The 23,931-nt window shown below is 41.9% G+C and overlaps 1 protein-coding gene across 1 annotated transcript in view; it reads right to left on the reverse strand.

Moving 5' to 3' along the window:
• CFTR (CF transmembrane conductance regulator) overlaps positions 1-23,931 on the reverse strand; it is a 163,516-nt gene that overhangs the window by 120,375 nt on the left and 19,210 nt on the right. The window contains exons 2-5 of the mRNA XM_088457430.1: positions 15,944-16,054; positions 12,143-12,254; positions 6,484-6,699; positions 5,190-5,279 (exon numbers count right to left, since the gene is read on the reverse strand). Of these exons, the coding sequence (XP_088313556.1) occupies positions 5,190-5,279; positions 6,484-6,699; positions 12,143-12,254; positions 15,944-16,054 (529 nt within the window). The remainder of the gene's footprint in view (positions 1-5,189; positions 5,280-6,483; positions 6,700-12,142; positions 12,255-15,943; positions 16,055-23,931) is intronic.

Below are 23,931 nucleotides of genomic sequence, written 5' to 3' on the forward strand. Positions count from 1 at the left end.
GTGCCATTCAGACTGACAAGTGTTATGTTGGACAAACATGTTTAAACATGTTTACATTTTTTAATCAGATCTTATTTTAATTGTGCAAGACAGGGACAGAGGGCCGATTTAGCAAGGATCGATATTCTGCTTATACGCACGCAACGCAGTTGCTAATATCAGCGGTGATATGTAAATATTTTAATTTGCATTGCAATCGCAGCCTGACATAAGGACGTCCACTTCCTCTTACTCACATCTGTATACTTTGGCAACATAGCAAAACAATTGGTAACATCGAGTAACATCGGACCCATACGACAGTTAAGGCAGGTCAGACCTCACTCAGGAATTGCTTACTTCAGCGCACACTATGAGCTCTCATGCTGTGTATGGTATTGCAGTGGCTAAATTATGCACGCCCATGCAACGCTGTTCCAACGTACTGGCACGCCTGCGTTCAGCCAACCAACCCCCCCCCAATCACCCACAAATGGCACTTCCTGTCAATCACTCTGAGATGGGTCTGCATAGCCTCTGCGATCGCAGTCCCAAACGCAGTGGCTGGTTCGCACACGCGCACTGCGATGCATGTGCAGTACGCAACAATCGGCCGATTGCGTGTGCATAAGCAACTGCGATCCTTGCTGAATCAGGCCCAGAGAATGTACTGTTGTCAGGTAATTCAGCAAAAATGGACCAACCAAATCTGCATGTACTGTACAGTATGTGTCCCAAGTAGTAATGTTTCAGCATATTTCAACCCTGTTTCTTCTCCTGCCGTGCCTTGGCACTGACATATTGATGTAATATTGTTAACAATATAAAATATTCTAACTCAGTACTTGGGGATTAGCGGAACTGTCATCACGTGCAACTTGTATCATTGGTAATTATGGTGTGCTTTAAGTAATGCTAGGCATACATTGTTCAATCATTGGCCTAATCAGCTGATAATCAGCTAATCAGACCGATTAATAATTCAACAGTGTATTGCCGCAGCTGAGCAGTAGTTATCGGTCTGTAGTCCAGCACGTCCAAAATATCCGATAATTGGTGCTCTGATTTCAACTATCTGACATGCTGACAGGCTAAAAGCATCCAATATCAGTACCATAATCTGACAGTACATAACAACAATTTTAGATATTGCCAGCGTCACATAATTGGTCTGTCGGCAAGACAGACATTTTAATCTGTAGGTGTATGCCCAGCATCTAAATTGTACTTGACAATATAAGATGTTAACATTACACTCAGAATGTAACAGAAGACAGAAACTTATAGTACAGTACAGATGTGTCCTCTTACACCCAGTGTCTATACGCCATATTGAGCAAGTGACTGAGCCACTCTGAGAGATGTAGCGTACTGTTTTTTTCTTAAAATTTTGCAACCTACTTGCATGTCAGATACAGCAAAACACCACTCACAGTGTACTTCAGATGCTGGGCTGCACACATAAAACTCGTTACTAAATGAGGCCTTATCACCAAAATGAGTGATAAATGTCACTGTGTATGATAAATGGTGCTTCAGCCAATCAGCTCCTAACTGTCGACTGTTAGAAAAATGACACTTGGGAGGTGATTGGCTGGAGCAACATTTATCATACACAGTGACATTTATCACTCGTTTTGGTGATAAAACTCATCACTAAATGGGGGCCATAGTTTATTAAACATATACAAAGTCGCAGATGAAGCACAATGGAAAGTGGCATGAAAGAAAGCCACAGCCGCTGCATTGTAGCACTTCATATACAGATTTAGACTCATTTGTACGCAATGCACATATGTCGGTCATCAAATTGATCAGTGTAATCTAGCAAAGTAGTTTTGTCACTTCGTTATTTTATTTATGTGAATGAGATGCACATTTTGAGCAAGAAAGACACTTGGTGCGGCTGAGTCGCCCAGGACTTGGCGCGCTAAGAGGGTCTGTTTGGCGCGACTGAAGCCACAGTGTATGAGGACACATCTGTATGTGCTGTTTGAATGTATTTCATAGGATAGACCAGGTTAATTTATGCAATAATCATTACGTAAATATTGTTAGTATTTTATAAAACTGTATACACAGTTGGTGATTGCAAGAGATAACATAGCTAGCAGGATAAAGTTGCACAAATATTATTCTGAAAAATACACAGATTAATGTGGCTCAATCTTCAAATGTACAGTAGGGATGGCCATCAGTGGGGTGTCCATCGATGGTCACCATTGATAGTTCCATTGGTGATTAGCATCAATGGCACAAAAACGATCTATGGTGAACCAACACTGGTTTGCACCCCTCAATGACCACTGCTGCTGCAGGCATGGCAGGCAACAGGCCAATCAGAAATGGGGTGGGGCTGAGTGGGCACCAGGGGTGTGGCTAAACTCCATCCCATGAAAAAAAAAAACATTGGGTCCAAACTTGGACATCGGTGGCGGAGAACCATTGACTCTCTGCCATCGATGACAAAACCTTTGACCATGGTGTTAACTATCAATGGTCCATGGCCATCCCTAATTTACAGTAGATAAAAAAAGTGGTTTTAACTGTGGAAAACATTTATATGTATAAATAAAGTTATACAACCACTGCAGTTTTAGATGTGACCAGCGCCCCTTATATTTGGAAATATACACTCAGAGTTCTTTAGGTTGCTGCCACACATGCACTTTGTTGGAGCATATCACTTTCCCCCACTGCAGTGTAGTCCATTATCTGTGCTCTTTGAAACACTGAACTTGCATACATACATTGCCAGGTGTGATGTGTGGTTTATAAGATGTAACCTGACTACAATATCCTTTCCTGTAATGTTCTTTTAGGTTTGTTTTATATTAAACTGGCTGTAGGCACCACATGTTGAATGTTGCAGACAACAGATATACGGTTGTGTGTATGCTTAGCCTGGAGCTTTAATGAAGGCACTAGTATCATGACTCGCTAGCATGTGCTTCTGCTCACTTCACTTTGCTGTTCATGCTTTTCACCCAAAGTTCCTCCCTGACATTACATTAGTCACTGCTGGTCATAAGACATTACCAAGTTGAGCTGTCTCAGTCACTGAAGATCATGTCAAATGCAACTGAACAGTCATCGAATTTCTAATTCACTGAGGGTTTGTGGTTGTCTATGGGAAACCAGGACATTTCAGGACTGGATCCTGACCAAGCTGTGATGTTGTTTGCTGAATTAACACATGCTCCAAACCTATATAGAAGCCTTTACTTTCTAAATGCTTGGTATCCCTCATTTAACCTGATGTTTCTAATGTTTGGTCTGCTACCTATAAACGCCATTGTTCTTCTCATCTAGATTTGATTATTAAAATCGGGAGTGGTTATCTCTCTCTCTCATTTTAATCAGACCAAAAGGAAGATTAAAGTGAGGGCAGAACACTGCTGATTCCAGGGTTAGTTTTTCCCAGACAGCTTATGCATGGCATCACAGAGTAAATGGCAGGACAAACTATTCCCACAATTCTTTACACAACAAACAATGTAACAGACTGTAAGGACTTCATAAATCACAGAGACCTAGAGTAATGAATGTATTACTGCTATGAAACACTATCTGTGCCATAATTACTTACAATGTTGTGAACCATAAAATATAACACACAGACATAATCCACCATACATCATCGCAGTCAGCCAAAACTCTCCCCATTGGTCTGATCAAGTTACAATGCATGATAAATTATCCACGTAATCATTAACAGGCAGTTTTATTGCACTTTACGAAGTGTCAACTTACGTAGAATGTTTAACTTTATATCCGTTCAACCAATAATACAGACTATAACAGTATCAGTGATGTAAGATTCCACCAACTGAGTGAATTACATTCCTTTGTAAGAGGAAACTGTAGAAAACAATTCATATAGGTATAATGTTTAACTATGTGTTGTTACGTAAGTGACATTTTCAAAACTGATACAAGAAATTGTCATGTACATTTGGCAGTGTAAATGTGCACATTAAGGGGCTGATGCAGAACAGGCCACAAAATGAATGACCGAAAAAGTCACACTCAAAAATAGTGTATTTCTTTCTGTCTATATGCAGAGCTTTAGATACGTTCCACCAGCAACAACAGTAAATGTGTCTGGTATCACCATTCTCACCTCACAGACACTTGAGCACACGTTGTAAACCATTTCATTTATGTGCGACAAATGTATTCACTATTAGGCATCAATTAAGCTACAAATGCCTCTGTAATTCAGCAGAAACAACTCCCCGTCTCACCTAGGTAAACTATGAGCAAAATAAAACAAAAGATATGCTTAAACACACTCACAAAAGTATAATCTACAACAGGGGTAGCCAATCTCAGTCCTCGAGAGCTACCAACCGTTCACGATTTGTAGGTCACCCAGCAGGTACACAGGTGTAGTTATTACTCACTGACACATTTGAAAGGATCCACAGGTGGAGCTAATTATTTCACTTGTGATTCTGTGAGGAGACCTGGAAAACATGCACTGTTGGTAGCTCTCGAGGACCAGGGTTGGCTACCCCTGATCTACAATATGCCCAAGTGATGAAGAAAGCACCAATTAGTATCACCAGAGTATTCACAAACAGCCAATCCCAAGTAATTTGATAGTGCTGGTGTCCATCAGCATCACCGTCTGGTATTTGCACCTGTCCCTTACCAGAATAAAGTGACCATTATCATCACAGCTCACAGACTATGAATTCAGCGAAATGCAAATTCAGAAATTTATTTTGGCAAAGCAAAGACAAACTCAAAGACAGTAACACCCTGATGTGCAAATGGCCTGTTTCACAGCAAACCCTGACTCACATGAAATATCACCACAAGTTTTCTCATCTCTATCTGGGACCAATTGTACTTGCATATTTTTTAATCTGAAGTTTTGTTGTTGATTAGATAGTGGATATAAATATTATCAGTCACTGAAGACTTGCCTGACAGCATAGCAGGAAAATATTCTTTTCCACAATTCACAATACTATGAAGGGTAAACTCAAGCAGGTGAAACATTAGAAACTGTTTTTATTTTCATGCTCTTAGCCACAAATTCATTTTGGACAGGATAGTGCCCACTGCATTCAACTGAATTACATTCATTGTTTTTTTTTTTTGGTTTTTTTAGATGTTTATAAGGTTTTCCTTGTGTTCATAGAATTCAAAATACATCAAATGATTTATGCCATAAATACAGATTAGACATGAAATCTTACCTCATCAAATTTATTTAGGTTGTTTGAGAGAAGACTTACAAGTTGCCCAGTGCTTATTTTATCCAGAACTTTACTTGACAATTTTAAAGTCTGTAACAACAGAAATGCAACAGAGTAAGCCATCTATTTATCATGAATGATTTGTGGGTGGCAGTAACTATCACTGTATGTCACTTCCATACAGTACATAATCAAGTTTTACTGCCATTAACCATGCTGGCGCTACTCTGTCCCAACAAACACCGTCCTCCTCTGCAATGATAATTTTCCTTTTACATTTTTCGGGGGTTTACTCTTTTAAAAATAATAGGAACTGGTGACAGGGACTCGTTCTTGAAAAAACAGACTTTTTGCAGGAAAAAGGCACTTTCATTGCTTACTCTTCTAATACAAGTTTAATAATTGTGTGTTTTACCATTTACAGTATATGGATCCATTTATTGTAGGATTCTCCTTATTTGATGGCACAATATATATATTTGTTAGTGCTGCCTGTACAAATATCTAACCTTATTTTATATGTTGGGTCCGCCTGTTTGTGAACATATATATGTATCTTTGTTTTATGTTCTGTACATTGCTTCAATAAAAATATATTTAAAAATAAATAAATAGGTCACAATTTGGATCACAAGGCAAAAATGAGTGCATACTACAGATAATGGGTACATTTACTAAAGATCAGATCTGCCGTCAGAGTAAAACCGATGAATATCAACATCAGATTGCAGTACTAAAAACCATCATTTACTATGGATAGGTTTTGATTATCATTCATAATCAACCTCTATTCTGCAGCAGATCTGATGGCAAACTCGCCATCAGTCTTCTGCAGAGTGGAAGCCCTGCACAGATCACTATGATCTGTACAGGCTTTGTTTGCTTAAAATGTTAAAAATGGTAAAAAATAGGAATAAAAGTCTGAGCTTAGGCTGGTATTGTAAAATAGGGGGTAAAGGGTTCCCTCTAAATTCCTATAACCAGTCTGAACCAGCTATATAGCAGGGTTGTCATAATTGCAACCACCCTCAAACTGGTCAGCCCAGGGCTGGAATCCCTTTAATTTGTCATGCAATTCCTTTTATTTCAGAGTTTGCATCCCATAGCCTTTACTAAGTACTGTTTGCAATTTATTAAACTGCGATAACCTAAGCTAATCACAGTTTAAAAAAAAAAACCCTAACGCCAGCTCAGGCTGATGCTATTATGCTTACGAAGTAAGGAAAGAAGCAGAATTTGTTTCTTCCTGCTTCCTCCCTGGCAAGCTGCTGGTTAGATAATGCAGTACACTTACCTTTTTGTAAATTAAGCTGAACATTGCTATCCTCATTTGCATCCCTATATGATGTAGACCAAAAATGGCAGGATGTAGAAGCAGCATTCTGACTGCAAAGAGTAGAGACAGACCAATTGCTAAGTAGTAAGCAATGGACCGCTCTACAGTATTATTTTGATCATAGGATGCTATGATTCTTCCAAGGAGAAGTGGTTGAACAGCTTTTGTGACTTCCTGAAAGAAATAAGAGATAATTTGTTTATAATACTAGATAAGGGGTACACCTCTCAAATTGTGAACTATGGCAGGTGAATGGCAAGATCATTATTAGGAAAGGGATTATTGACGTCAGGCTATTTATAAGCCTTTTGTTTTAAAATGTATCATATTTAAATAACATAGGGTAAATGATTATGCCAACAGCATTATAAGCTGCCATTAGCCTGCTAACTCGTACAGCTAAGGGAGGAGAACCCAAAATGAAAATCATGTCTTGTGCTTATTGTGAAATAACTGTTTTATATAACTAATTTATTTATTCATTTATTATATAATTGTTGATACACTTGTGACCAAACCCAAATAAGGCGACAAGCAAGGGGCTTGAACACTTTTATTTTACACCGCTTATCTGGACTTGTGAGAGCTTTGGGCTTTTCTCCAACATATAAAAGTCATTTCTGGATATCCATCATAGATTCAGATGAGCCAGATAACAATTTATATGATGTATGCAGTTATAGTATCCTGTATTAAAATGTATTATTTTAAAAAAAAAAATAGAAATTGCTACTGTGTGTTGGGTCCTTCTTTGTCTACATCTTTTCTCAACCTGTTAAGAAAGTGGCTTTATTGAGACCTTCACGACCAAGAAGTCAGTGAGGAGAGCTGGAGGAGGTGCCGACCGGGAGGGCAGATGTGCCTGCCCTGCACAGCACACTGCTGGAGGACACGACCACGGCTGGCCTGGTGCTGTAGGTGCAGGGGAGGGCCAGACCTCGGAGTCAGTCCAGGCCCCATATCAGCCGCACCCCCGGCACCTATGGTAGTTACGCCAGTGCCTGTGCGCAATTATTCAAGTAGCACTTAGCGGCTATTGTGGCGAATTGAATTCCCTCCTTTATGTCCTGTAATGAGAGCGTGATGTTGTTGCTCCTGATGTGTGAGAAGGCACATGTGCTAATCAAGAAAGCAGGAAGTTACTCACTTCACATCAGCAATGTACTTAGTACATTCCTGCTTTCTTTCTCCTCTCAACCACTCTGATTTTGATGGGACAGTCCCACTTTTCGGGCACTGTCTCACCATTCCACAGTGTCGTATGGTGCAGGAAAGTTGGGAGGCCTTCTCTCACTCGCTGCTCTGCTTTGCAGAGCATACTGTGAATAGACGCTGAGCACATGCGCACAGCATCTGTTCACAGGAGAGAGGGACTGTCCTTCATCCATTCTTTGATAAATAGTTAAAACATTCACAATCTCATTTATCAAAGAGTTTTATAATTCACAACGAGTAATAAAACTTGTTGCATTATGCATTATTTTATTTACCAAGGCTGTCACATATGTAATTTTACTGTGTTTATGGGGCTAGCCTCTCTGCTACACCGAAAGAAGACAGGTGAGCCTGGCTAAGGAGATGCAGCGGCGGAAAGGAGGGGGAGTCAGACACCCGCGAGGGGGTTCTGGATCGTAAAACCGCTGGAGGGGGGAGGTCAGACACCCGCTGGGGGGGAACCAGATTGTACACCCATGGGGGGGGGGGGCATTTAAGTCCACAGCCTGTCTTCAGCTTGAAGACAGGCAGTGAAAACTAGGAGAAAAGTCTTTCACTTCCGAAACACTGCTTCATAGAAACAGCTGTTTCGGAAGTGATAGTTTAGAGCAGGAGGCAATGGTGCACCAGCCAATCAGCTCCTTACTGTCATCTGCTTGAAAAATGACAGTTGGGAGCTGATTGGCTGGAGCACCATTCATTATACACAATGAGTTTCATCACTCGTTATGAATTATAAAACTTGTTGATAAATGAGGCCCTTAGAAACTGCTGTTTCTAAGGGTTTATTAAGGTTAATAAATGGCCCACCAAGGCAGGATGTACTGAGATCAAAAATGCGGTAAACCCCCCCCCCCCCCAAAAAAAAAATGGGATTGCTCAATAGAGTCCTATGGGCTTTGTTTCAGAATGTCCCTTGAGAGGGATCCAATGAGATCCCACCCAGCTTCCCCCGCAGTGCGCTTGCCCTTCTGCACATGTGCAGAAGGATAAGAGAGGGACTTCTGGGTCACAAACCTAGAAGTTCCTCTATCGCAAAGGACAGTTCTTACCGGGAAACTCCAATTTAACATAATGGAGGAAAAACAGATGTCCATATAAGGGTATATATTTAGAAATCACACAGTGTAGTTTATATTTTGACTATTGAGTCTCCTGGAAAAAATGGGGCCTTCATGTGTCTTATTCCGTAGACAAGACATTGCAATTCTAGATCTCAATGAATGAATGTCATAAAGCATTCCACAAACATTTTACCACAGCTATTTATTTCTTTTGAATGTATACTTAGTAAAATACTTAATAAAATTTATATTTGTAATAAACCTGGCAGTAATAAGAGCAAATAGACATTGTATGGTGAGAGGCTGTCACTAGATGGAGCCAGAAAGGGACAAGCTGGCAACCACAGCAAACATTTGTGGAGTCTGTGTGAGTTAGGGGCCTATTCATCATAACATAGTTATCACATGTAATAATTATGGTTTGAACACGCTGCAAGTTCAAACACAGTTTAGGCGGCATTCGTCATGCCTCCTGCTCTAAACTATCACTTCCGAAACAGCTGTTTCTATGAAGCAGTGTTTCGGAAGTGAAAGACTTTTCTCCTAGTTTTCACTGCCTGTCTTCAAGCTGAAGACAGGCTGTGGACTTAAATGCCCCCCCCCATGGGTGTACAATCTGGTTCCCCCCCAGCGGGTGTCTGACCTCCCCCCTCCAGCGGTTGTACGATCCAGAACCCCCTCGCGGGTGTCTGACTCCCCCTCCTTTCCGCCGCTGCATCTCCTTAGCCAGGCTCACCTGTCTTCTTTCGGTGTAGCAGAGAGGCTAGCCCCATAAACACAGTAAAATTACATATGTGACAGCCTTGGTAAATAAAATAATGCATAATGCAACAAGTTTTATTACTCGTTGTGAATTATAAAACTCTTTGATAAATGAGATTGTGAATGTTTTAACTATTTATCAAAGAATGGATGAAGGACAGTCCCTCTCTCCTGTGAACAGATGCTGTGCGCATGTGCTCAGCGTCTATTCACAGTATGCTCTGCAAAGCAGAGCAGCGAGTGAGAGAAGGCCTCCCAACTTCCCCTGCACCATGGGACACTGTGGAATGGTGAGACAGTGCCCAAAAAGTGGGACTGTCCCATCAAAATCGGAGTGGTTGAGAGGAGAAAGAAAGCAGGAATGTACTAAGTACATTGCTGATGTGAAGTGAGTAACTTCCTGCTTTCTTGACTAGCACATGTGCCTTCTCACACATCAGGAGCAACAACATCACGCTCTCATCACCTGTCTTCTTTCGGTCCGGGCCACATGTCTGCAGTGTTCCGGAGCTGTGCTCCGGGGCTCGGCAGTGCAGAGTGCAGACACAGCTGGGAGGGATCTAAATAGATCCCACTGCTGGTGGCCGCCATGTAAATCTTCACAGGCTGCTGTGTAAACAGCAGCCTATGAAGGTTATCGGGGGCTGAATGCCATATGAAAGTGGCGTCAGTAACACCATCTGACAGCATGATATATGTGCACATTCAGCTACCATTGAACCAGTGGGACTGAGACTATTAGTATGAAGGGAGAGGAAGCCATATTGTGAAAAAGATTGGCAAACTGCAATAGCTAATTGAGAGTGCACCTCTGACTGAGATACTGATACTATTAAGTGCTGAAGATAACTGTTGTAGTTGTAGACCTGCAGCCACAGAGGCTATGTTTATAAGGAGTTGAGAACGAGACAATGCACCTACCATAGGCTGGTGCAAGAATTTATGGTGCTCGCAATGGTGTGCCTTTTGTGGATTGTTCAGAACCAGCAGCAGAGTTGCACTGACTATGGGCATTGAAAGTGGGCATCTCAGGGCTTGCACTCTCCAGGCGCTAGCTAGTACACAAGTGAAAGTAGCATTTGTATATTACCGCCGCTGCAACTGCACAGAGAGTCGCAGTCATGGCTGCAATAGTGTGCATCTCTGAATCAGGCCCTCTGTGTTCAATTTAAAGTATTTGACTGATCAGTCTGGGGTTCAGCTAGTCTGCTGAGTAATAATCTGTTTCTTTGTGTTATTGAGAAGGTTATTGTGTGTTTAGAGAATAGTGTATTGAAGTAATTGAGAAACTGTATATATCATAGTTTTTGCTAAAGAGGTTCTGCAGCAGTTAGCATAAATAAGCCTATTTAACCATTAGAGAAAATTATTGCCTATTGTGTATTTACAACCATATTGTAAACTACTGTCATATATTTATTGTATTTCATTTATGCTGCATTGACTGTCATCTGTATGGTGATTGTTATTTTCTCCATCTTGAACTCCCTGGACTCAAGTCCTCTGAAGCTGTTACACACTAGGTTGGCGGGGCAGCCGTTCAGTCGTCCAGTCGACCTATCTGATAACTGGTAAGTGTATACACACTTACCTGTCTGATGTTCCGGGCTTGATGTCACAACTGGGCGGGCATTTAAATTTGACCACCCAGCTGAGATGTCAATCACCGTTGGTCCCTGCAGTATGTGTAAGGGCGATCGGCGGGTCACCCATATACACCAGCAGAGGACTGATCTATCTTTCAGATATATTGGCTATCTGCTGTGCTGCAGGGGCGATCTGATATGTCTGTGTATGACGTCATTCACAGACATATATCGGGTACACACCTGCCGATGTACTATTGATATATCGGCAGTTCAATAGAATGGGCGATATATATCTACCAGTGTGTAACCAGCATTACACTCCTTTAATAAATCTACTACATTATTTCATACTTGCCTACATCTCTTTCCCTCTTTCCAGAAGGGAGCTGTTGGGCATTCTCGGTGGGGGGCGGGTCGCAGTAAATAGTGGACGTGGCTGGCAAATTACGCTAGTTTGGGGGCGGTGCTTGGGGTATGACAGCGCGATCACGTCATTGTTGCCCCGCCCCCTCTTCCCATTGCCGTTATTAATGGCGAATCGCGTCACCGGCCCCCTGCTGCAGGGGATTTACACCGTAACCGCAGGGGGGTGGGGGGAGCGGACGGATCGCCGGGGGCTGGAAGGCTTGCCTGCCTTTCCAGGGGGCCGGGAGCGGCACCCGATTTTCAGGAGGCTCCCAGCCGAATCGAGAGGGTAGGCAAGTATGCATTATTTTATTTACCAAGGCTGTCACATATGTAATTTTACTGTGTTTATGGGGCTAGCCTCTCTGCTACAGCCTGAGGGTGGATAAAGCTCGTGGAGTCATTGCCAGGAAAGAAGGAAGATCTGCCATCTACACCTAACTTATCTGTGCCCATGCTAACACCCAGAGTACACATACAGTATATATTATCTGTATTAACAATAAAATATATATGCAATCATATATTTATCTGCATTAACAATAAAATATAGCGCATAGTAACAAAAAAATGTCATCATACCCCGAGATATAATAGGATACCATAAAAAAGAAATTTCCAGAAAAAACATCGTTTCAGTGCATTGATTAATTTGGGGTTTTCCTTTGATGTTGCCAGCTCCCTGTCCCATTCTCTAAAAGAAACAACAAAACAAGAGAGTCATTTATCATGTGTAACATTTACACTTGTAACATTTCTGCCCATTCGCAGGTATTTCCAGGGAAACTCAGGGGTTTACATAAAGATGCTAATAAAAACGCAGTGTTAGCATACCAGTGAGATCCACTCTTCATTATCCTGAAAGGGTAACCTCAGCATCAGTTCATTCATGTGTTTGGCAGATTTAAATACCTAACCATATATCTCATGGCAGGGAGTTAATTCATGTAAAGGTCACATTGTATGTAGAAAAAAAACTGCCAGGGTTCTTAAGACCAATGCAGAAATAATAGGCAAATAAAGTGTGTTGGAGTTCATCCAGTCCCTAGCAAGATGAATACAAAGGCAGACTATTCTGACTGGTAACAATGCAGACAAAGGTGACTTGTTGACAGAATAACATCTTATCCATTAATACAGAAACAAGACATATCAGACGGTTTCCTATATTTTCATATAGTGACTTTGTTTCTCAGTGTGATAAATCTATATATTTTGTCAGATAGAATAAAATAACATAACACAGGATCATAGATATACCAGTAACTGGCAGCATCCGTATTATAGTCATCAGTCTAAATAAAGGCTCACATCCATCATTAAGCGTAGCACATGTAGGAATATACATGTATATGTACAGTAAATGCATTACCTGTGTTTAAAATGTTCTTATACAGTAAACACAGGGGAAATGAGACTGAGTCAGTCTGATCTTCTACATTGTGCTAATGAGAGTGTCTGTAAGGCTAAAGCGAGGATCTGTGCAGGTTCTGCGGGAAACCGCTCCGCCCACTGCTTGCCACAACCATCATTATTAGTGTCAGCATTTGCAACAGCCCCAGGATTGGTGCAAGAGATTGAGTGTGAAACAGGCTTCCCTTCTCTATACGCACAGCCATGACACTTCTACGACACTCCCATGACACTACCAGTACTGTACACTCCAGCAACACTACCATGACAATACCACATCTTCCATGACACTACCACAATACTACCATGACATTCACACAGCATTACCATGACACTCCCACAGCACTACCATGACACTCCCACAGCACTACCATGACACTCCCACAGCACTACCATGACAGTCCTATGACACTCCTACAACACTACCATGACACTCCCACAGCATTATGAAGACACTCCCACAGCACTACCATGACATTCCCACAGCACTACCATGACACTCCCACAGTTTTACCATGACACTCCCACAGCACTACCATGACATTCCCATGACACTCCCACAGTATTACCATGACACTCCCTCAGCATTACCAGGATATTCCCACAGCACTACCATGACATTCCCACAGCACTACCATGACACTCCTATGACGCTCCCACAACACTACCATGACACTCCCACAGCACTACCATGACACTCCTATGATGCTCCCACAACACTACCATGACATTCCCACAGCACTACCATTACACTCCTATGACGCTCCCACAACACTACCATGACACTCCCACAGCACTACCATGACACTCCCACAGCACTACCATGACACCCCTACAACACTACCATGACACTCCCACAGCATTACGAAGACACTCCCACAGCACTACCATGACATTCCCACAGCACTACCATGACACTCCCACAGCACTACCATGACACTCCCATGACACTCCCACAGTATTACCATGACACTCCCACAGCATTACCAGGATATTCCCACAGCACTACCATGACATTACCATGACACTACCATGATCCACCCATGACACTCCCACAGCACTACCATGACACTCCTATGAAACTACCATGACACTCCCACTGCATTACCATCACATTCCCACAATACTACCATCACACTCCCACAATACTACCATCACACTCCCATAGTATTACCATGACACTCTCACAGCACTACCATGACACTCCTATGACACTACCATGACACTCCCACTGCACTACCATCACACTCCCACAATACTACCATTACACTCCCAAAGTATTACCATGACACTCTCACAGCACTACCATGACACTTCCACAGCACTACCATGACACTCTCACAGGATTCCCATGACACTCCCACAGCACTACCATGACACTCTCACAGGATTCCTATGACACTCCCACTGCGTTCCCATGACACTCTCACAGCACTACCATGACACTCATGACACCCCCACAGCTTTACCATGACACTCCCATGACACTCCCACAACCCTACCATGACACTCCCATGACACTCCCACAACACTACCATGACACTCCCATGACACTCCCACAGCACTACCATGACACTCCCATGACACTCCCACAACACTACCATGACACTCCCACAGCACTACCATGACACTACCATTACACTCAAGTGCTTTTTCGAAACCCAGATCCTACTCCAAAACACCCATTTCACACAAAGGCCGGGATGTACTAAAGGAAAAATGCTGTTAAAACCCCGTTTCCGGGTTTTTGCCGCATTTCCAAATGTACTAAGTCCCAGCTGCCCTTTTATCGGTGCAGAGGGTAACGCCAGAAAAACCTGGCATTACCCTATAGAAGCCTATGGGTTTCTTACCACAACCCACACCCGACACTTTTCCGCCACCTCGTCGCCCCGCAGACGCCCAGCACTGGCCCTCACTCACATGCTCTCCATGGTTGCCGTCCCGTGCTCCTGCTGGGTCCTCCGCCTCCTCCTCTTCCTAATCTTCTTCCGGGTGTAGGGAGGAGGAGGAAGAGCCCGAGGCTTCCTGCATAGGTCACCAACAGAAAGCTCCCGGGACTCGGAGGAGGCGGGGTCCCACGGAGACTCCCTCACCTGGCATCGGCTGCTTTGCAAACGGCAGCTCTTATCGCAAAAGCTGTCCTTTGCGATACTAATCGCATATGTTAGTAAATATGCAATTAGTAAGGTTGCGGTGACTGGCTGAATGGTCACCGCAACCTTCAGTACATCCTGGCTAAAGTGAGATCTGGCAAAAGTCCGTTCAAATCAGATAGGGGGTAAGCAAAAATGCATATATTCGGTTCTGGTGCTAAAACTCGCTATTTACGTCCATCTCAGAATCTGCCCCAGGAAGTGCAAATGTACATGATGCCATAGATCAACCCAAACTGCTCTCCTAGAATTTTCATGTGATCCTAGAATTTGTGGAATTCTCTGGGGCTCCTGGCAGAGTAGAGAACCCTCATGCAATGATTGGAAATGTGGACAGTGTGATGATGGTTCACTTTAAATTGTGTCATCATGTCCCAACATTATGTTGTGACTCACTGTATTTAGTAAGAGTGGTCAGGACCATGATAACATGATTCATGGAACCATGCCCTGGCCCATACGACATGGACCTCCCCCTGTCCAACCTCCCAGAGCACAGAAAGAAAAAGTAGGTAAGTATGGTCTACCTACACATGCAACAATGGGGAACCCTCTGATCTTCCTTCAGGGCTCAGCAAACGGCTCTGATTGATTCTATATGTCTCTCAACAGTATAGCCATACTAGGAAAGTCATACTAGGAACATCCATGCTGGTCACAGTCATAATTTTGTTAATTTATAAAAATATAACTGTTTAATTCAATGCATATTTATTATAATACATTTACAAATACAATAAATTCTGAACATATTACATTCATATTACAAAATGAAAAATAATTTGTGTATTCAGGAAAACACAGAACATCTTACCTTTCAAGTCTTTCTGACAGGTTATCTGCAGAATCCTCCGTGGGAATTTGATAAATGTCTGACAATTCCAATCGTTGTCTATATCCCTTTCTCAAAATAGGCTTGGTCCAACTGCAATGATAGACAATGCTCAAATTGTTTTGTTATAACAAAACTACAGAATCCATTGATATTGGATATTTGTACCAACTGTACTGTTGAACCCAACTGCATGCTATAAAACAGATGAACAAGTACAGCTTGTACCAGTATTCAGTGAGACAAGTAGACAGCATTTCTCTTGAATTAAATCTAGGATTAAGAAATGGACTTAAGCAAAGATGCCCCTCAAGTGCCATTGGAAACAAGTCTGTTGTAAAAGGAATCCTGCAAGTTTATCTCTACTGTGTATACCACATTCCAGAGCTGGCCATGTGTGCAGCACAATGTCCTGTCTCCTTAAGAACCAGGTATTGTGAGAAGGGGGGAATTAGACATTTTCTTAGAAAGACCATGAAGAGAGAGAGACAGAGAAGGTAGTGATTAGAATTTATAGTCACTGGGACTCACTTTATAAAGTTGCAAAACACCGTTTATCAGCTGTCACCTGTGATGAAAAGGCTTTACACTGCACAGTGCTATTCTGGGAGTGGGTTTTCACAGTGAAATATATGATTTCTCTTATGGTGTCTAAACTTTCGCTTCACTACACTTTAGTATGGGGAAAGCGATCTCCTGTCAAGTTATAAAGCTATGGAAGTTTTGCTTATAGCCGGCTTATATAAAATCAGAACGCCATTAGAGGATGACATAATGAGCTTGAATTGGCCTTTCTGTGGGATAAAAGGATTGGAGTTTCTTCATGCTTCCTACCCTTCCTCAGCGTGTTGCTCCTCCCCTTTACAGTGTGTAGAGGCAATTGTACCAATTAGTATTTATAGCATAGCATTTAAAGTATTGTAGTATTGTCATAAAGTTTTTCTCTCTCTCAGTTCACAATGGTAAGCACTGTTATTCCTCCTCTCTGCGCTAAACAATCTCTCAAACTGAAAGTGCATAAATGAGGCTTTAGAGGGTCTTTTGTTTAAGTAAAGCTTATTAAAAACTTGTGTAAGTGTGTTTATTTTCTTTTACTAGCTTGTATAATGGGCATTGGTCAGATATCCTTGGGGCACCTGTACAATATACTGGGACCATACCAGGGTTCTCAAACCTGTTAGTTTTCCAGCGTACATAGCCCTGCGAAGTAAAGCATTGGACTGGTATAAAAAAATAAAAAGGTAGTGATTATAATTTATAGTTACTGGGACTCACTCTATAAAGTTGCAAAACACCCTTTATCAGCTGTCACCTGTGATGGCTCCTAAACTCTGAGACACTCATCCTTTATGGATTAATCTGGTTTTCATTATAGCAGGGGGATTCCATATGCAAGAGTTTGCTGCCTATTTCTTAATTATTTTTATGATACAGTACTAGGGTTACCACCTTTTTCTTTTAATTTTCCCGGACTGGGTACGTGACAAGAAGGTGTGGCCAAAACCACACTAGGATTATAATCATTTTATTTCTCCGATTTCAGGCCCCTATATCCCTTTTTAAATACTATCTGCTTCACAAGCCTCTTTACATGCCATCAGAGCCTCCTCATGCCCCTTTATATGCCAAAAGTACCCTCCACTTCCCCTTTATATGGCAGAGCCCCCTTGTTCCTCTTATATGCATCACCCCTCCTCCACATGCCCTTTTATATGTCAGAGCATTCTTATGCCCTTATATGCCAGCCCAGAATACCCTCAGTCTCTAAATACGCCAGAACCCTCTTCTCACCCTTTATATGCCATCATAAAAGAGCCCCCTCATGAGTCATACCTACTCATATCCCATAAGAGAACCTTGACAATGTGCCTTCTCCACTCTTATCTCAATATAATTAACTTACTCACAAAAATTAAATCTCCTTTGTGCACTGCTCTGCAAAACTGTGCACCTTTTCCATATGTCAGTGGGAGCAGCTTCCCTCCACACAACTCTACACAACTCGTACATTTACTAACACTAAAGGGCCCCATACACAATGTGATATGCACCTTGCAATGCGAAGGCTGATCCGACGGCCGACATATCGGGCGGTCCCCACACACTGGGCTGCATGGGATCCACGAACGATCCCATGCAGTGATATGCCGGCACTCCGCTCCCCCACCCGCATAGCTCTGCATGGGATCATTCGTTGATCCCCCAGATCAATTGAATAAGCTGAAAGAACTGGAGGAGCGACGGACGACCCCACGGGAGCGCGCAGCGGAAGATATCATGCCCACACATGGAATGATATAGCGGGGATATCGTTCAAAACCGTCAGATAGGCCACTATATCGCTCCGTGTGTGGGGCCCTTAAGCTTTTGCAGACATTTTTCTCTGCCAACCTATGGTCCTGTACAAAATCTAGCTGCAATTGGCAAATCGTTGTGCACATAAGGACCAGAGCTGTGTTTATGCTGCAGAGTGGGTGATTTGCAGTTTTAAAGGACCTCTAGGAGGAGATCCTTAGTACAAAGTTTATATTCTATTTAAATTCAAGTTCCAGTAGGGCACAAAATATAATCTCATTTCAAAAATACTTTTTTTTTTATTTTAAAGAAGATTGATTTGTCTCTTTAATCTATCAATGAAAATTTAGATATCAAGTTTCCACATCATGATGATATTCACATTAATCAATGCTTAACATCACCTATGAAACTGCAAAAAGTCAACTGTGCAAGCAAATCCCATTCATCAACACAAGCTGAGGCAATATAATCAAAGCCGTGCTTGCCAAAAAGCAGCTGTTTGCTTTATTGGGATTTCCAGCACTACGTACATAGATAAGTGTAACAGGTTTATGGCCAGGGAAGCTATGATTTTATCACTGTGACTTTCTCAGACAGTATAACAGGAAACATAACTAAGACTGTACGTCAGCACTGTGAGTATAGAAGTAACCAAATCCACAAGACTCACACATATATGAGAATATTTCATATCACATTAGCAGATAGGGTGAAAGATGAATGAGCAATCTTCGAGAATTATAATAATTTGAACTACACCCTTTTTTTAAAATGGTATATCACAGGATTTTTCTTCAGAGAGAAGGTGATTTTTATATCAGGGCTATTTATCAACCTTCAAAAGCTGGAGACATCTCTGATTTCTCTAATGTTTACATAGGTAATGATAGATACCACAGTCCCCCCTTATCGTCTTATGGTTTTCTGTGTCACATTGTATGGATACCAGGTCGCAAAGCTAACTCTGCACGAGTGCCTTTTGTTATTTGATAAATTGCCCATTTTGATAATCACACACAAGAGATGCATTTAAAATTGTGATTTGGAAAATGTTCATTTTAATCCATCCCAGCCGGGATGTGTTCACAAATAAGAAAATATTGATAGAATAACAGTAGCAGAGAGCTCTGAAGATGTGCTGGTTAATTAGAGCTTTTCTTTTTGTTTCAGCTAATTTAATTCAGGACAGGCACTTACCACTTTCAGAGAAAGGTTTATAATTTGCATGTCACACACACGTGCTTTATGTATAACTCAGGCTCATGTGATATTTCAGAAGTTTGCACTGTGCTGTAAAGGTGCCTACACACTACACGACTCGCAAAAGATGCAATGTCGTCAACGATTTCCCTTGAACTCCCCGGCAACTCCCCTGCACTCCCAGACAAACAATATCTTGCATAAACTGTCCAATCTGACAAACGATCTGATCAACGACCTTAATCTCGTTAACCAGATTGGCAGATCTTACCTGCTGTAATCAAGATCTGAAGATGCGATGTACCACCCACAAGGAAGCGCATCAGTATCGATATCGTGAGTAGACACTCACAATTTGGACATATTTTACATGATGTGTCGCTCCAATGTGTCGAAAATTGGCAAATTGTACAAAATATTGTCTAGTGTGTATGCACGTTTAGTCAATTAGTACAATGTCTATTAGAAAATAAGGCACTTTTTTAGTTCAATTTATAAGTAGTCATGGATTTGTAATTGCCACAAAACATTGTCTTACTTAGACCCCTTTTCCACCTAAATTCCGGGTCTGACCCGGAGTTGGAACAAAGTTCCTATCCGGATCAGACCCGGAATTTCGCCGGCGCCGGCTCGGGATATTCCCGAGTCAGCGCCGCTCACACCGCAGTCGGGTCTGCATAGACCCGGCTTTTGCGGAGTGAAAGTGGTCGCTTGCAGATGACGTCATCTCCAAGCGCCACTGAAGCTGGACCAATCGGCCGGCTAACAGCGCACTCCAGGTCATCGTGACCCGGAGTGCGCTGTTCTCACAGCAGGGTTTCACGGGCTACGCCAGTGTTAAACCCTGCTAGTTACCTGGGTTGGATTGCCGGGTCACTCGACCCGGCGATCCAACTCTCTCCCCTTTTACACCAGGGAGCTGCTGGGGTTAACCCTTCAAAAACCCGGGTTTAGCTCCGGTGTAAAAGGGGTATTAATATCAGTAAATGCCATTACAAAATGAAATGGTCATGCAGTATTAACTCACCAAAGTTAGTGTAATGGTTAAAACTTACAACAAAGGTTAAAGAGAATGTGGCAACTATTCAGTAAGAATTTATCACATCCGATGCCTCCGATTACATTACTGGCAGGAGGAATAATATCTATTTTGTAAACTGTATGGCTAGCTTTGAGACTAGTTTGTTTAACAAGAGTTGGGGGGAAGCTTCGACATAGGCTGGGTTCCTCATGTTCACAGATAGGAGAATATAAAAAAGTTGTGCAGACCGTGGCTAAAATTCAACTGAATTCAGAAACAACAACAGTCACTTGAGAGAGCCACAACTGACCTCTATCAGGCAGTATATCTGCTATCTGAGGTGGCACTACTATGTACATATGTATATGAGTTGTGTGAACTTTAAAAAATAAATACTGTATTTTTATTTACAATGTGTATTTCATCTACAGTGGCTAGCATTGTTGCTTATAACGTCGGTGCCTTTGGTTAAATTCTGACTTTGGAGTTTGTGTGTTCTCCCCGTGCATGGGTTTCCTCTCACACTCTGAAGTCATTCTGGTAGGTTAATTGACAGTATGCATTTGGACACCACTGCACCAATTGGGATTGGATCATGGCCAGGTTTTAGAGCAGTTAGGGTACCAGTCAGTCCTCCTGTTGGTGAACGCTGGGCAGAACTTTGACCAGGGGAGCTTGTTCTGAGCCTTCCACTGGATGGATTTGGACAGAAACTTCGCAGAATGGTAACATTAGATCCCAGAAGACATACTAGGGGGTTTGAGGTCCTGGTTGGACCTCCCGTTGGTGTACGCTGGGTACAACTTTGACCCGGGGATGCTGGGCAGAACTTTAACCTTGGAAGCCTGTTCTGTGCCTTCCGCTGGATGGATTTGGATGAAAAATTTCACAGATGGGTGGCAATTGGTCTGGGATGCCTAATGGAGTGGTTGGGGTTTCGGTTGGACCTCACAGCGAAGTGCGCCGAGCATATCTTTGACCCAGGGAGCCTGTTCACTGGATGGATTTGGACAACATCACATAATAACCTTAATAACTTGAAGATTTAAACTTTGAAGATTTAAACCCAAGCAACACCGGGCCCTTCAGCTAGTTCTCTATTAAAAAATGAATAATATAGTTGTTGCTATAATAATAACTATTGTAAATAAATAAAGCAATACTTTTAAGTATTCATATATCTACCACATGATGACAACCTGGTTTATATTTTGGCCAAGGCATTATCTGGGTGGTGTTTGTAAGTTCTCCCTGTGTTTGTGGGTTTCCTTCTGGTACTCTGGTTTCCTCCCACTGTCCATAAACATGCTGTTACTGTGTGTTTCTATGGTATACATTTTAGACTGTAAGTTCCAGGGGGTAGACAATGATTAAATTATTCTCTCTAAATACTGCATACAATTTTAGCGGTATAAAGTTTGGACACACATTCTCATTCAATGGTTTTTGTTTATTTAAATTATTTTCAACATAGTATATTAATACTGAAGACATCAAAACTATGAAAGAACACATATGGAATTATGTTGTAAACAAAAAAGTGTTAAACAAATCAAAATATGTTTTATATTTTAGATTCCTCAATGTAGCCCCCTTTTGCTTGTATGACAGCTTTGCACACTCTTGGCATTCTCTCAATCAGCTTCATGAGGTAATCTCCTGGAATGGTTTTCCAACAGTCTTGCAGGAGTTCCCACAGGTGCTGAGCACTTGTTGACTGCTTTTCCTTCACTCTGCAGTCCAACTCATCCCAAACCAGCTCAATTGGGTTTAGGTCAGGTGATTGTGAGGACAGGTTATCTGATGCAGCACTCCATCACTTTCCTTCTTGGTCAAGTAGCCCTTACATAGCCAGGAGGTGTGTTTGGGGTCATTGTCTTGTTGAAAAACAAATGACGGTCCCAGTAAGCGTAAACCAGATGGGATGGCAAGGCGCTGCAGAATGCTGTGGTAGCCATGCTGGTTAAGTGTGCTTTGAATTTTGAATAAATCACCAACAGTGAAACCAACAAAGCACCCCCACACCATCACACCTCCTCCTCCATGCTTCACAGTGGGAACCAAACATGCAGAAACCATCCGCTCACCTTCTCTGCAGCTCACAAAGACATAGAGATTGGAACCAAAAATCTCATTTTTGGACCCATCAGACCAAAGTACAGATTTCCACTGGTCTAATGTACATTCCTTGTGTCTCTTGGCCCAAACAATTTTCTTCTTCTTGTTGTTCATCCTCAGTAGTGGCTTTTTCGCAGCAATACGACCATGAAGACCTGATTCATGCAGTCTCCTCTGAACAGTTAGTTGACATTTGTCTGCTACTTGAACTCTGTGATCTCTAATCTGAGGTGCTGTTAAGTAGCAGTTTCTGTGGCTGGTAACTCTAATGAACTTATCCTCTGCAGCAGAGGTACCTCTTGGTCTTCCTTTCCTGGGGCGGTCCTCATGAGATATTTTTTGCAACTGTACTTGAGGATACATTCAAAGTTCTTGAAATTTTCCGTATCGACTGATCTTCATGTCTTAAAGTAATGATGGACTGTCATTTCTCTTTACTGAGTTGAGTGGTTGGTGCCATAATATGGATTACAACAATAGTCAAATAGTGGTGTCCACTGTACACTAACCCTATCTCTGCACAACACAACTGATGATCTCAAACACATTAAGAAGGCAAGTAATTTCACAGATTGACTCTTGACAAGGCACACCTGTTAATTCAAAACCTTACCAGGAGACTATCTCATGAAGCTGATTAAGAGAATGCCAAGAGTGTGCAAAGCTGTCATCAAAGCAAAAGGGGGCTACTTTGAGGAGTCTAAAATATAAAACATATTTTGATTTGTTTAACACTTTTTAGTTAACAACATAATTCCATATGTGTTCTTTCATAGTTTTGATGTTTTCAGTATTAATCTACTATGTTGAAAATAATTTAAAAAAACAAAAACCATTGAATGAGAAGGTGTGTCCAAATCTTTGACTGGTACTGTATATATGCTAGAAATATAATAACACCAATAAATAACACCACTGCTTTAGTCTTTTGTATAAAGAATATAAATTTTTTTATATTAATTATTTTTATTTTGTTGCCCACTAAATAGTGCAGCCTAAGGGGCCTACATTGAGAGTGGTAGCATGGGATGATCAGCCAGAAATTAAGCTCTGGGTATCAGTCACTCTATTGGACTCTTCACCGCCACAAAACTACTTTTCTGCTCAGGTGTAGTCCACAGCAACAGTGCTCAGGGCTCAGTTTAAGAACATTATTAATTGCCGTCTGTATATTTTGTTTAGTATTACTGTGATACTTATGAATATTCCGTCACTATGTAACATCGCTTACCTATCAGGCAAGGTCCAGACAGGGCTGTAGCGAGGGAGGTGTTGTCTGTGCCGTCACCTAGCGAGCAGAATGACTGCTGCACCAGCCTGACCTGTTGGACAT

Source organism: Taudactylus pleione, unplaced genomic scaffold (genome assembly GCF_031769625.1).
Source record: "Taudactylus pleione unplaced genomic scaffold, aTauple2 ptg000041l, whole genome shotgun sequence".
NCBI lineage: Eukaryota > Metazoa > Chordata > Amphibia > Anura > Myobatrachidae > Taudactylus > Taudactylus pleione.